Genomic DNA, 14,317 nt, shown 5'->3' on the forward strand with positions numbered 1-14,317 from the left:
CAGAGGACTGGACACAACAGTGGCTCTCCCCTCCAGCATTTGGGCAAATGACTGATGGATGGCAAGTGTGTAAAGTGCTACCAAGAAGCAGAACTGGTTGTTACGGGAGCAAATATTAGGGTGTCACTCTGTCTGGGAACGCAGACCTGAGGGAGTGACATTTGTGCTACAGCCTGAAGGAGTCGAGGCCAGGCAGCAGAACCAAGTCAGAGCTGCCCTTGAGGAGAGGTGCCCTGGGGAAGGGGAGCCTGCGGGGTTGAGAAGCCCTCCTAAGGGAAAGGAAACAGGCTCAGAGGGGTTGAGTCACTGGTCAGAGATCACACAGCTGGTGACAGAGGAGGAGTAGGTCCAGGCCTGTTCACCTCTGTGGCCCAGCCCTTCCCAGGTCAGGAGCATGTGGGAAGGGCCTTGTGCGCAGTGGCTCCTGGGCACCCACAGTCCTGTGCCCCCACAGAGCTTGCTGGCCATGTCACCAGAGAAGCGGAAGTTGGCAGCCCAGGAAGGGCGACAGGCAGAGCCACCAGCTGAGGAGCAGACCAAGGAGAAGCCGCACACCCTGGAAGAGTTCTCCTACAAGTTTTTCAGGTGCCCACCCCTCCATCCCCCCAGCCCCAGCCAGCCCCAGCCAGCCCCAGCCAGCCCCTCTGAGCTCCCTGAGGCCTCCCCAGGCAGGGAGGCGAGCCTCTGACCCTCCTGTAGCCACTTAGCAGGTTGAGGGGAATGACCTGTGTCTCAGCTGAGTGCTGTGGACACAGATGGTATCCCTATGGGCACCCACCCTGGAGCCCAGGTCTCCCTCCCCACTGTGCCACATGTAGGCCAGTGAGGAGGGGACAGGAGCAGCGGGGCCAGAGAAGGGGGGCAGAGAACCCTCACACCAGCCTGTGTCCCTGACAGGGCCCCGGAGAAGGAGACGGTCAGCAGAGCCATGTTCCCCCTGACCCGGTCCCAGAGCCACCTATGGGCCCACTGCCCTGAGCCACTGCGGCAGCCTCTGCTCAAGCGTGTGCACGCCAACGCTGAGCTTCGGGACCCTGCCTGTCAGATCTTCATTGATATCCTTCCCCAGCCAGCCTGCCCCAGCTCCATGCCGACTCCACCACCGCTCACGGGGCCAGGTCAAACGGAGCACGGGGCAGAGAGGCAGCATACAGCTCAGGGGGCGGTCAGGGGGGCGTGGAGCCAGGATCAGAGTCAGTGGGGTCAGACAGCATCCCGCACGTGCTCCTTGACGGCCACACCCATCCTCAGGTACATGGGCGACTACCCGTCTCGGCAGGCCTGGACTCCCATGGAGCTCACCGACCAGATCTTCTCGTTAGCCCTGCAGGACACGGCCCTGCAGGATGAGGTCTACTGCCAGATCCTGAAGCAGCTGACACACAATAGCAAGAGGTCTGCTGGGGCGGGCCGGGGGCGGGGCGGGGGTTGGGGGGCGCAGCACACCCAGCCCCGGAGGCTCTGGGCACGGTTCAGAGCGGGAGGGGCAGCTCCGGGAGGCCACACAGCCTCCCTGGGCACTTGAAGTGGCGCTGGGCTGGGCTGGGCTGGAACCCTGGTGTGTCCTGCTGACATCCTGGGGTGCTCAGAGCAGGGCGGGCGATGGACCTGCCTTGGGCCTTGCCTGCTCCCCACCTTCTCTCCTGTGTGCCCTGGGCAGGCTGTGGCCTCTCTAAGCCTCACAAAATGGGCACAGTAGCACCCTTCCTTGCCCATGCCTCAGGCTGGCTTCACATGCCATCTCCCCAAGGGCCCTGGCTGGCCTGTGGGCTGACAGGCGCTGCAACCCTCAGGTACAGTGAGGAACGGGGCTGGCAGCTCCTGTGGCTCTGCACTGGTCTCTTTCCACCTGGCAAGGCTCTGCTGCCCCACACCCAGAAGTTCATAGACACGAGGAGAGAGAAGCCGCTGGCCCCTGACTGCAGTCGCCGCGTCCAGAGGGTCCTGAGGTGAGTATCTCGCTGCCATGACCGGCCCACCCTGCAGTGTCGGCCCGGGGGATGCTGAGGGACCCAGCTGGCCCTCCAGGAACTCGGGGCCCAGTGGAGCCATACTGTGTCCTCCTCAAAAGCTGGCATCAGTTTAGGGAGGCAGGCCCAGGTCCCTGGCCACTGGGGAGGAACGTGGAGAGGGAGGCCCAGCAGGATCTCAGAGGGCTCTCGGTTGTCAGTGGCGCCTCCTGGCAGGCTCAGCCGTAGCCATAGCTCCCCACCCCACGGCTGCCTGTCCAGGGATAAAGGGAACTGTCTGGAGGCACAGGTGACCTTGATGCCCCAAGCCATCTGCCCACCTAGCCCACCCAGCCCAGGGTGACTGAGGTGAGAGGCACATCCCTCCCAATCTGTGTGCCATCCCCCCAGCTCCCCCCCCCTCAGCTCTGCCTTGGATCTCAGCCTCTCTGCCTGCCACCCCCACCCCCGGCTTGGTGGGCTGACTCAGTGAGAGGCTGTGGCAGTAAATGGCAGCCCTGGTCGTGGAGAGGGAGGTGGGTGCCCTCAGAGAAGCCCTGTCGGGGTCCCTGCCCCCTGCCCTGTGCCCCTGCTTTGTGAAAACAAGAACACAGCGGCCCTACCTGCTGAAGGCCCAGGTAAGCCAGGTCCCTTCCCCATGTGTGTCCCAGGCCTTTCCGGATTTCTATGAATCTTGAATCACCTGGGAGGTGAGTCCAGGCTGGCCTCTGCCACCTCCTCTGGGCCACATGCTGAGCACACCGGGCAGGGGCAGCCCCGGGAGCCACCCCCCAGCAGTGGTCGCTGGAGTTATTTCTTGTTTTGTGTCTGGCACATAGTTAAGTAGTTTGCTTAAGGCTGGTGGCTAGGGTGAGTGGGAAGGTGGCATGTGCAGCATGCACTGTCTGGCTCTAGGACGGGACCCCGGAAGCAGCCCCCACACCAGGTGGAGGTGGAGGCCGCCGAGCAGAGCATCTCCCGAATCTGCCACAAGATATGTCTCCCCAATGACACCAGCGAGGTGAGCCCCGCCCCAGGGACCCTGCGCCCCTGTTCCTGGCTCACAGCCCAGGGCAATGTCCCCCACCTTGGTTGTCTGAGGACCAGGTGGTCTCCTCTTCACCACCTTCCTGCCCCGGGTGCCCTGAGGTGTAAAGAGAGAGCTGTGCACCCTTGTGTGCTCCAGGCCAGTGCAGGGCGGGGCCGCCCTCAGGGGCGCTGCCAGAGCAGTGAAAAGTCAGAACTGTCCCACAGCTTTGAAGGGGCATTCTAGGCTGAGGCACAGGACAGAGCAGGCCAGAGGTATGGGCAGCAAGGCTGAGTCCCCTGCGGCCTTCTAACCCTGCTCTGGGCGTGGGGAGCAGGTGCTGCCATCAGGTGTGCCTGTGGACAGAGCCCCGCCCATGTTGGCAGATGGGGACGGCAGAGGGGACAGGTGGGAGGTGGGAGACCGTCCAGGTGCAGCTGTGATGAAGAAGCCCTTGGACAGGTGGGCAGAGGAGGCTGAGGGGCCCTGTGCCCTCCCGGTCCCCTCAGCAGCGCTGTGGCCTTTAGGGTCTTGAAGCTGGCTGAGTCCCTGAATGGTAAGTGCCCACAGTCTGGCTGCAGGGTTCTCAAAGCAAGTGCAAAGGCTGGGCCCTTGGGACCCTGAAACTGAACTGTGTGACTAAACAATGGAAACATCTGGCCAGTTTTCTAGAAGGAAAGGCTTGCCGTTCTCAGGCCAGGAGGATCCAGCCCTTCTTAGGAGGATGTGGCAGGGTCAGGCTCTGAGGGGCCACCCAGACCAAGTCCTGAGACACTCCTGCCCCCGCCCAGATGCTGGAGGTGGGCTCCCACACCCGGGTGCAGGAGGTGTGCCAGAGCATTGCCACTAGACTGCAGCTGGCCTCCTGGGAAGGCTGCAGCCTCTTCACCAAGATCGTGGACAAGGTACGGCGGGCAGGCTGTCTGGGAGCAGGGGACAGGCAGGGGGTGTGGCAGTCCCGGCCATGCTGGCCAGACCCCTCTCTGCATGCCAAGGGCCGTGAATGCAAAGGTGGGTGGGTGGGTTCCCAGAGTCCGCAGACCCAAGTGAGCAAGGCCAAGCATGGCACCTAGCCGCCGGGGCACCCCAGAAGGGCGCTCCCCGGAAGCCCTCCACTTGGCCTCCCCTGTGCCTCACTCCACACCTACCCCAGGTCATCAGCCAGAAGGAGGGCGACTTCTTCTTCGACTCCTTGCGGCAGGTGTCTGACTGGGTGAAGAAGAGCAAGCCCCAGAAAGAAGGTGGGAGGTGTCTATGGGGCAGGGTGGGCAAGGAGAGGGGGGGCTGCATCTGGAATGAAGGGCGTGGTGGGGGAACTGCCTCCCTGGGCTAAGGCAGAGGCATCTGCCCTGGGCACCCCGTGCATGGCCCGGAGCCATTGATTCAGTGCTGCTTATGTGTCACAGATGTGGCCAGGCTGGGGCCAGGCGGTGAGGGCCCTGGGAGCGCTCCCAGCTCAGGCAGGGCCGCCCCAGAACATATGGCAGGGTGACGGAGGATGCTTGGGGCGTCCTGAGAGGGCAGACGGGGCCTGACACCCCCGGAGGTCCAGGAACACTCCTGGGGAAGGAGGCTTCTGCACCAGTCTTGAAGGATGAGGAAAAGTTGGGGCTGCAGCGGAAGGGTGGAGGCTTTCCCATAGGGCAGACACAGCAGCGATGTGAAGAGGTGCTGAGGACAGCGTGCTTCAGGCGGGGTGCGGGGAGGGGGGCGGCAGGGCCACGGAACCTGGCGGTCTGGGGTGGTCCTGGCAAGAGTCACACCGCAGGACAGGCGGGTGCTCACTGCTGGCCCTGCCCAGGGGCCCCTGTGACGCTCCCCTACCAGGTGTACTTCATGCGGAAATTGTGGCTCAATGTGGCCCCAGGGAAGGACATGAATGCAGACACCATACTCCATTATCACCAGGTACGTGGGCAGGCTCTCTCACACAGGGCTTTGGGTTCGCCCTCACTCCACCCCACACCTGCCCTGAGACGTGGAGGAGGAAGGGCCATGATAGCTGCCATGCCCCACGGGGCCCGACCCCACTGTGAGGTCCAAGAATGTCCAGAAGGCTCGCCAGTGGCTTCTGGAGCCCTTGTGGCCCCATGTGGTGACCAGGCCACCCCCTGAGCATTCTGGAGCCAGAAACAGAGGGAGAGCAGCATTTGGGGACAGGACTGTGCCATCACCTGTAGCATGGTGGCCAGGGAGGCCAGAGGGCCTGGGAGCAGGGGCCCTTGTGCTGAAGGGTCAGCTACATAAGGGGGTATGGACCACTGCATCACAGCAAGATATCGGGGATCCCTGGCCCTACTCAGGGAGGGGGTGGGGGTGTTCCCCTTGCTGGAACCCTGCCACCTGAGCACAAGTGAGGAGCAGCAACCTGAGACCCAGCGTGTCCATCACCCAGGAGCTGCCCAAGTACCTGCGTGGGTTCCACAAGTGTTCGAGGGAGGATGCCATCCACCTGGCGGGACTCATCTACAAGGCCCAGTTTGGCAACGACCTGTCCCAGCTAGCCAGTGTCCCCAAGATCCTGAGAGAACTTGTGCCAGAGAATCTCACCCGCCTAATGTCCTCGGAGGAATGGAAAAAGGTCCCTGACAGGGGCTGGTGGGGAGCCTGGGCTGCTGCCCCTGCCAGGGCCCCGCCTTCTGGGCAGGGAGGGCAGGCTGGGTCTGGGAGCCCGTCCATCGTGCCTTAGAGACACATGCTTCTCCCCGGGGGCCGGAGACATGCTTGGCTCACAGTGCCCCCCAGGCTGGCCTCAGGCCCACAGGTGCTGCTCTGGCTGGGGCCGTGGGGCCCCATTGCGAGGGCCCAGTTGGGAATGGCTCCCCACCGGCCCTCATCTCTTCCAGAGCATCCTTCTGGCCTGTGACAAGCATAAGGACAGGACGGTGCCAGAGGCCAAAGTGGCCTTCCTGAAGTGGATCTGCCGGTGGCCCACCTTCGGGTCTGCCTTCTTCGAGGTGAAGGTAGGCCCCCCACCCAGCCGTGGCCCGCCTGGTTCTGGCCCAGCAGCCTGAAGTGTGAGGGGCATGTATGCACGTGTGCGTGCATGCGGGTGCCTCGGGGAGGTGGCCCCTGGCTTCCTGGAGTGGCTGTAACCACCGTGCCCTCCCCAGCAAAGCTCGGAGCCCTCCTACCCGGACATCATCCTCATCGCCATCAATCGCCATGGAGTCCTGCTCATCCACCCCAAGACCAAGGTAGGTCGCCCAGGTCCTGGGACCCCCACCGGCTGGGGCTGTGGTCATCTGCCCTTCTGCTCCCTCCCACGGCGCTGGAGGGCCCAGGCCCGGGCCCCCGGCTTCAGCGGGCTCGTGCCCTCCTGCCTGCTCTGCCCCCAGGAGCTGCTCACCACCTACCCCTTCACCAAGATCGCCAACTGGAGCAGTGGCAGCACCTATTTCCACATGGCACTGGGCAGCCTGGGCCAGGGCAGCCGCTTGCTGTGTGAGACCTCTCTGGTGAGTCCCTATCGCTTCTCCCAGCCAGATACACAGGGCCCAGAGGCTCCAGGGACTGGGTTTCCCCGATCTGAGCCTCCGCTGCCACCAGGCGAGTTGCTCACAATGGGGACATGGCCACCTGTGCCCGGGTGGGCAAGGCCAGCTGGGAGGCCTGGAAGGAGGTGCAGGCTGGGCGTGGTGGCGAGGCCTGGGGGTGGGCCCCACGGTCCTGGTCACTCTTCCAACAGCAGAAGCCTGGCTTCTGTCCTCACCTCCCTGCCCAGGGTATCCCTGAGCAGAAGCTGGGCACTGCCAGCCCCTGGCCAAGTCCCCCAACTGGGCCCCCACAGCCTCTGTTACCCTTCCCCTGTCCAGGGCTACAAGATGGATGACCTGTTGACCTCGTATGTGCAGCAGCTCCTGAGTGCCATGAACAAGCAGCGGGGCACCCGCGCCTCAGCCCCGGCCTATTCCTAGCAGAGCAGTGGGGGCTCACTGCCCACACGGCCACCCTCCCCAGTCTGGGGTTCTCCGTTTGGCCCAGGGCCTGCCCTCTGCAGGCAGCCTTTCATGCTGCCTTCTCCCCAAAACACACCGCCCCCCCAGCACCGCAGGCAGGCCCCCTACCCCAGGTGCTCACCTCAAGACCAAAGGACAGAGCCCAGGGCAGGGGCAGGGTGTGAGGCCTCCAGGCAGGTGGGTGGACGGCTGAGAGGACCCCCCCCAAGGAAGCTGAATAAAAATTGTTGGAGCAGTGGGGAGTGTGTCAGTGAGAGGAGGGCATGGGGTGGGCAGGATGCCTGGGAGGCACTGGACAGCAAGGGACTCATCCAGGAAAAGCAAAAAGCACTGTGACCTCCCCAGGGACAGCCAGGGACAATTCCATTCTCAGAGAGTGACTTCACTGGTTTCGCCCGCCTTTCCTTTTCTTGGCGTGGGTAGAGGCCCCTCTGCACACCTTTCTCCTCACCCTGCAGGGCACTGGGACACGTACTTGCTGCCAGGAGGGCTGGGCCAAGGTGCCGGCTGCTGGCTTTGTGCTAAAACCAGCCTGTGCCCAGGCAGGACGCAGAGCTTGACACAGGGCTGCGAAGGCCTGGGTTTGTCCCCACTGCACAGAAAGCCCTGTGGAGCCTGTCCCCCACTCCACCCAGCAGGCCACCCTTCGTGGACTGTGCGTTTCTGCCTGGCCGGTCTCTAAGCCCGGCCCCCATTGGCAGCATGGCTGGTGTCTGTTGTTCTGTGTGTCCACGGCCGCTGCCCCACCACTCATGCCGACACGAGAAACCACGCAGGTCTCACAGCTGTGTGAAGACGCCTTCATTCAGTGTACAAGTGTGAGTCCCGTGGTGGCCACAGAGGAAGTGTGCTCCCGGAGGGTAGGAATGAGCCGCCCACCTGACCCCACGATCTCCTGGTCCCCAGCCAGACCCCTGAGGGGGTGCAGCTGAGGGACTATGGTGACCAGAGAGGAGTTTGGGTGATCACAGTGGCCCAGGCCCGGGATGGAGTAGCCAAGGCCGAACTTCAGAACGGAAGCTCCTGAGTGACGGGGGAGTGGGGTTCCTGTCCCTCCTGCTGATCCGTGAGGTGAGGTGGCATGGCCCGTCCAGACACAGGGATCCTGCTTAGCTGAGGGAGCAAGGGTGGCTCCCCAGAGGCCCCTGCCATGTGGTCCTGGTGCTGGGGCTGGGGCAGCTGCCTGGCTGTGTGGGGCCACATTTGTGCACAGTGGGGCCCCTCGGGCAGAGGCTGAGCAAACCCCCAGGGAAGAAGGTGAGCCAGCAGGCCCCTGTGAGGATGGCACAGGGGCCCAGGTCCCGGGCCAGGGGACCCCAGGCCCAATTCACTCATGTCTGTGGAGGACCTCAGGCTAAAGCGTGCGGGCACAGGCCTGCCACAGGCTCAGCACCTCCTGGGCCCTGCTCTGCCCTGTGCTGGGGGGGGAGGAGGGACACGGGACCCAGGGCAGGGGAGTGGAGAGCTGCCTGAGGAGAGGAGGGAAGAGAGGGGCAAGGACTAGAGAGCAGGGGAGGAGAATAACAAAGGAAGGCGGGGACAGAGGGAGGGCCACTACGGAGGAGCCTCGGGGCGGGGCACACAGAAGGGCACAGGGCAGGAGGCCCGTCAGGCAGAGTTGAGCCTCACGGGCTTGGGGCTGACCTTGCGGGCGGCCAGCTCCGCCAGCTTCTTCAGCCGCTTCTTCAGCTCCAGAGGGAACTTCTCGTAGCATCTCTTACACACGGGCTTCATATCAAACTCCACAAACTTGTTCCTGGGGAGGAAGAAGTGCAGCAGTCAGGAGGGCCCCACGCCCCACAGCCCTGACCGGGTCTCTCCCGACTCCGCACCCTGGGCCTCTGAGGCCCGGCCAGCAGGCCAAGCCCCAGGGGGAGTTTCAGAGGGCACAGTGGAGCAGGAGGTGGGCTTCCAGGCCCGGCTTCGGACTCTGACATTTGAGAACCTCCCTGCCCCCAGACACCTCAGCTCCCTGGAAGAGCTGCTGGTCTGGCTCCTTTGCCTCTGAATTGGCTATTCCTGGCTGGAATGCCCTTCTCTCCCCAGAGCCCAGGGTCCTTGCGGGTATGTGTCGTTCTGCCTCTCACTGTGCCCTGGGGGTCCCTGGCCCTGCCTCCATGGGCTGGAGCTGCCCCTGCTCCCACTGCACCCCAGGGCCTGACTATAACAGGTCAGAGAAAGTCTGAGGACACCTCCATGGGAAGGGAAGACGCTGTACCGGCCCTCCACCCAGCACAGGCACCCTGGCCGGGGAGGCTGGCAGGACTCACTTCAGGGTGAGCGTGCTGTGGCAGGTGGAGCAGGAGAAGCAGTTCACACACCAGGCCTTGTTGAGGGCTGACACCACTGTGATGGGCAGATGGGCGGGGCTTAGGAGGCCCCTCCCAGGCACCTGCAGGCCCAGCTGTGCAAAGCCAGGACCAACAGGGAGGGTGGGAGTGGTCGAGCGGAGCGACACAGGGACAGGAGTGCCTTACCATCACCCTCGATCACATGGCTGCAGCTGTAGCAGATGTCCCCAAAGAGCTGTGGACCAAGCAGGTGTCAAACACACAGGCACCGGTGTCCCAGGCCAGGGCCAGGGCTGTGGCCTGGTCCCACCCTGCCACACGCAAAATGGCAGCTCTCCGCAGCCACCTGCACCTCCTGGGCCTCCTGCCAGGGCACAGCCTCAGGCCTGAGGTGAGGGCACGTCTGGCTCATCGCTCATTCCCCGGGAAGGACAACAGGTTTACTCCCCAAAATGCCCCTTTGTTCCTGCTGGAGTCCTGGGGGGTGTAGGCCAAGAGAGTAGCCCTGCCGGATATAGCAGGACGAGCAGCCTGGGGTACATGGCAGCTCCATGAATCCAGGACTTCACACTGGCATCTCATTTAGTCCCAACAGGAGGCCTGGGCCGTGGGGGCACATTTCTCAGACGAGACCAACAGGCCAACAGGTCTGCCAGGTCTCAGGACCCTGCACTGGTGGCCTTGGCACCACAGAGGCTCCTGAGGAGGCTGCCCTCAGCCCCTTCCCACGCCTGCAGCGTCCCCACCGTCCACTCAGCAGCCTTCCCACGCACCCCCTGCAGGCGCCTCAGCCCCCTCCCCCCCCACGCCGGCAGCACCCCCACCGTCCACTCAGCAGCCTTCCCATGCACCCCCTGCAGGCCCCCACGGCCCCTCAGGCCCCTCCCCCCCACGCCGGCAGCACCCCCACTGTCCACTCAGCAGCCTTCCCACGCACCCCCTGCAGGCGCCTCAGCCCCCTCCCCCCCCACGCCGGCAGCACCCCCACCGTCCACTCAGCAGCCTTCCCACGCACCCCCTGCAGGCCCCTACGGCCCCTCAGCCGCCCCCCAGACGCCATCAGCGCCCCCACCGTCCACTCAGCAGCCTTCCCACGCACCCCCTGCAGGCCCCCACGGCCCCTCAGCCGCCCCCCAGACGCCATCAGCGCCCCCACCGTCCACTCAGCAGCCTTCCCACGCACCCCCTGCAGGCCCCCACGGCCCCTCAGCCGCCCCCCAGACGCCATCAGCGCCCCCACCGTCCACTCAGCAGCCTTCCCACGCACCCCCTGCAGGCCCCCACGGCCCCCCAGCCGCCCCCCAGACGCCATCAGCGCCCCCACCGTCCACACAGCAGCCTTCCCACGCAACCCCTGCAGGCCCCTACCGCCCCTCAGCCCCCCCCACGCCGGCAGTGCCCCCACTGTCCACTCAGCAGCCTTCCCACACACCCCCTGCAGGTCCCCAACAGGGCCAGGCAGCCCCCCCCACACCCGCCCGTGTCTGCTGCCCTCAGCCACATGCCCCACCTGGTTGTAGTGGGTCTCACAGTAGGCCAGGCCCTTCTTCTCATAGTGCCGGTGCCCCAGGAACGGCTTCTCACACTTGGCACAGACAAAGTGCTGGGAGGAAGCAGACAGGAAGCAGAGGCCTCACTCGGCTCACAGGTGGGCAGTGGGGCTGACACCTCCACGAGCTGCTGGTGTCAGCAGACACCAGTCCTCCCCACACCCAGTGAGCAGCTCTGCACGTGGCTGTCCTCTCTGGACCCGCTCCATCCCCAGCCACCTCCGTCCAGGTTGTCAGGGTGAGGTGCCAGGGTACTAGGCCCTCCCAGGGGTGGCTGCTCTGTTATTTGCATGGCACCTTCAGGAAGGTCGCACGTCTGTCTCCCATGGACATCCCACAAGCCCCAGAAGAACTGAGCAGCATCTGACCCATCAGCCAGGATTTGGCCAGCCCCACATCAGGAACTTCCCAAAGAGGCCACCCAAGGCCGAGTTTCTGGAACACAGAGCTGGCCAGGGCATTGGGGATTGAAAGCCTCCTTTCTAAGTAGTGTCTAAGGCTTTCTCATAACTTTGGAATCCTCTAGAAGGTCAGGAAAGGGAAGAAGGAAGGTGGGCATGGCTGCCTGACGGTGGTCTGTGCTCAGGCCTCCTGGTTCCTGTGGATAAGCTAGGGCCAGGCCAGGGTGAGGAGCCGCCGCGTTGGCCAGGGGGTGGGAGTTTGGAGGGGCTGCAGCACCAGACCCCACCATGACCAGGAGCCAGCGGCACCCCCTCCTATCTGAGCCAGCCTCGCTCACCTCCACGTGCCACTGCTTGCCCAGTGCGTTGACCACACGACCCTCGATGGGCCGGCGGCATGCCCCACAGATGGGGACCCCCATCTTGTCATGGCACGGCAGGCAATAGAGGTCCCCCTTCAGCTCACGGGCCTCAGCAGTCAGCTCCTTCCTGCAAGACAGCATGGAGCCCCCAGGTGACGTCCTGCACTCCTTCAGTGGTCACAGCAGCCCCTCCAGCCTCAGGGAGCAGCTTCCTAACAGGCCCCACTCTGTCCCAGCGCAGCACCCTGGGCAGATGGCTCTTTGATGTCTGTGCTCTTTGGGGATTTCCGTGCCCTAGACAGGCCCCGAGGCACAGGATTCCCATGCAGCGCCTGCAGAAGGCAGCCTGTGTTTGCTCCATCAGTTCTCTGAGAAGGAGATGTGTTGTCTGGGCCCCTCTGCACTAGACTGGGGGCTGGGACAGGCACAGGGAACAGCTCCAGGACCAGCACCGGCACCAACCCCTCCCCTCCCCCACGCCCTCTGTCTATGATTCTTCCTGTCAGCTTCATCCAGGGGCCCCCTCCTCCCTCACCCCCAAGGCTCAGCCCGGATCATGCACATCCTCCTGAAAAGAGCCCCGGGGAAAGAGGGCTCCTGCAACAGTGCCTTCCTGGCCCCTCCATGTCCGCTGTGCACCAGCACTGCCCCGGAGGGGGGTCCCACCCCACTCTGCACCACCCCGGTCCCACACGCCTGCAGTGGGTGCAGCTGAAGTGGTCTGGGTGGTAGGCGTCACTCTTGAACATGAGGGGCTGCTCCTCGATGACCAGGTGGCACCGCTGACAGATGTATTTGCCTAGGCCCTTGGCCTTCTCACGGTTGTGGCAAGGCCGGCACAGGTGCCTATGGGAAACAAGTAGGTAACAGAGGCACACTGCCCACTCCCCCGCTTCCTGCCAGACAGCCACGGCCACCTCCCAGGAGAGGACGTCCCTGACCCACCCGAGTGCTAACGAATGCCTGCGAGCCTCAATGGGCTCAGCCAGTGGCCTCACAGAGGTGGCCAGCCAGTCCCACGGCCAGGGAGGCCCAAGCATGTCCTCCCAAAGGTGCCTGTGCACAGGACGGAGTCAGGAGGGGACACGCCGGAATGGAGGGGGTTGCTGTCTCTGGGTGGCACAGCAAACAGGACAGTTTTCCTCTTTCCACTTTTTCTGAGCCTAGGACATTGTGTAGAATAGACATCTCACTGACGTTGGCTGAAAATTCAGTTTTATTTTTCAAATGTCTTTTAACACATGAGTAATCAGACAGCTACTATTAGCCTTACAACAGCCACCACCACCACCCCCCGCCCGCCCCATCCAGCCAAGGAGGGCCAGGTCCGTGGACCCGCACCCCCCTTCCTTTCGGGGCTGCCAGACAAAGAGGGATAAACATTCACAGGCTCTCTCTGTCTCCAAAGACAAGCACGGCTGTGTCAGACAGAGGCCCCCAAGCCCAAGAACTGTCATTACACAGTCTTTTTTGTGAAGACTTCAGAGTAATTTCTGCATTTGGGCAGCAGCTGAGGTCTCTACTGGAAAAGTCTACTTCTCTCTGTCTTCTGAGTCTACTGAGAGAAGTCAACATGGTTTCCATTTCCCTGAGCCTCAAAGATGGCAGGAATTTAGATTAAGGGTCGCCAGGCAAAGATGTACAAAGGCCCCAATCCATGGCTCCCAATCCCTGCCTGGCTCCCCAATCTTCAAGTGCCCCTGACCCACACGGAGCCTGCCCACTCCTCACCTGGCCCCAGCATGGGCCCCTTTCACTGAGGACTGAACCTCCGGCAAGGTGTGTGGGCAGACCCCGGGGGCACAGGCAGACCCCGGGGGCCCGGGCAGACCCCGGGGGCACGGGGTGCCAGCTCAGGTCCGTGCCCTTGAACGCAGGGCCTGCACCTCACCTGGGTCTGTGCCCAACGATGCACATCACCGCGCTCTGCCTGCCCGGTCTGTCTTACCTCCCCAGTGGCTATGTGCAGCAAGGAGCCCAAGGGCATGCCCCGCAGTCACCTGCTAAGCTATGACAGTTCCCAGCTCTACCCACCACACACGACAGCAGCTCAGGATGAGTCTGCTGACACGTGAGTGAGTGAGCGGTTGTGGGAGAGGAAGGAAGGAACGGTGTACATCACCTCCCATGACAGCATGGCCAGGCCAAGACTGGGAGTTGGTCTCCTGGCTTGGGACCTCTGGCTCTCTCTACCTGACCTCGGGCCACAGATGTGGCCTGTGGCTGCAGCCTTCATCTCCGTGACGAAGGCTCTGCCGCTTCCAGTGCCACATCCCTGAAGCCCAGTGAGTTTCCCCACCCCACCCCACCCCACCCAGACACCTTGTGCCCCCAATGCCCTGCCACTCTGCCAGCCACCCACTGTGGCTAGCCTGTCCACACCACAATGACCACCTGCCCGTGTCTCTGTCACGGACACAGTATTTACTCCCTGTAACCCTACTGCCACCTTTGGTGACTCCTCTTAGCATCAGGACAACATTCAACCTTTTGTTTCAAGGTGTAGAAGTGAGCACAACTCCCCAAATTCTGTGGCAACGATCAGAGCCGTCAATGTCTCCGTCAGCAATCACCCCGACAACAGAAACGCCCTGCTCAGGCGGCCAATTAGACACCCTCATTGGAACCAGTGTGGGCCAGTACTGCAGACGCCGCTCCTAGGGCATGCAGAGCGGGCCCAGGCCCCACACCTGACACCCCTGGCCCCCAGGGAGGACAGCATCCAGGGGCCCAGCTCCCTAAGAAGGAGCCCCAGGGGGGAAACATCTTTTGACAGAC

The 14,317-nt window shown here is 63.4% G+C and overlaps 2 protein-coding genes across 8 annotated transcripts in view; one reads left to right on the forward strand and one right to left on the reverse strand.

Moving 5' to 3' along the window:
• MYO7B (myosin VIIB) overlaps positions 1-7,173 on the forward strand; it is a gene marked incomplete at its 5' end in the record, with an annotated part of 93,598 nt that extends 86,425 nt beyond the window's left edge. For 3 of the 4 annotated variants that reach the window (XM_081051561.1, XM_081051560.1, XM_081051562.1), the window contains 13 exons: positions 455-585; positions 898-1,065; positions 1,252-1,395; positions 1,794-1,949; positions 2,865-2,970; positions 3,768-3,881; positions 4,130-4,217; positions 4,778-4,884; positions 5,372-5,557; positions 5,823-5,939; positions 6,090-6,173; positions 6,315-6,434; positions 6,792-7,172. In XM_081051561.1, the coding sequence (XP_080907687.1) occupies positions 455-585; positions 898-1,065; positions 1,252-1,395; positions 1,794-1,949; positions 2,865-2,970; positions 3,768-3,881; positions 4,130-4,217; positions 4,778-4,884; positions 5,372-5,557; positions 5,823-5,939; positions 6,090-6,173; positions 6,315-6,434; positions 6,792-6,893 (1,623 nt within the window). In that variant the 3' untranslated portion in view covers positions 6,894-7,172. Of the gene's footprint in view, positions 1-454; positions 586-897; positions 1,066-1,241; positions 1,396-1,793; positions 1,950-2,864; positions 2,971-3,767; positions 3,882-4,129; positions 4,218-4,777; positions 4,885-5,371; positions 5,558-5,822; positions 5,940-6,089; positions 6,174-6,314; positions 6,435-6,791 lie in introns of all 4 variants that reach the window. The other variant, XM_081051563.1, reaches the window with a different exon arrangement.
• A 562-nt stretch (positions 7,174-7,735) lies between these two features.
• Positions 7,736-14,317, reverse strand: part of LIMS2 (LIM zinc finger domain containing 2) — a 43,121-nt gene continuing 36,539 nt past the window's right edge. For all 4 annotated transcript variants that reach the window (XM_081052747.1, XM_081052746.1, XM_081052745.1 and 1 more), the window contains 7 exons: positions 12,236-12,385; positions 11,516-11,666; positions 10,737-10,829; positions 9,413-9,461; positions 9,206-9,281; positions 8,580-8,691; positions 7,736-8,122 (listed from right to left, as the gene is read on the reverse strand). In XM_081052747.1, the coding sequence (XP_080908873.1) occupies positions 8,045-8,122; positions 8,580-8,691; positions 9,206-9,281; positions 9,413-9,461; positions 10,737-10,829; positions 11,516-11,666; positions 12,236-12,385 (709 nt within the window). In that variant the 3' untranslated portion in view covers positions 7,736-8,044. The remainder of the gene's footprint in view (positions 8,123-8,579; positions 8,692-9,205; positions 9,282-9,412; positions 9,462-10,736; positions 10,830-11,515; positions 11,667-12,235; positions 12,386-14,317) is intronic.

This window comes from Rhinolophus hipposideros (assembly GCF_964194185.1).
Source record: "Rhinolophus hipposideros genome assembly, chromosome: 6".
Taxonomy (NCBI): domain Eukaryota; kingdom Metazoa; phylum Chordata; class Mammalia; order Chiroptera; family Rhinolophidae; genus Rhinolophus; species Rhinolophus hipposideros.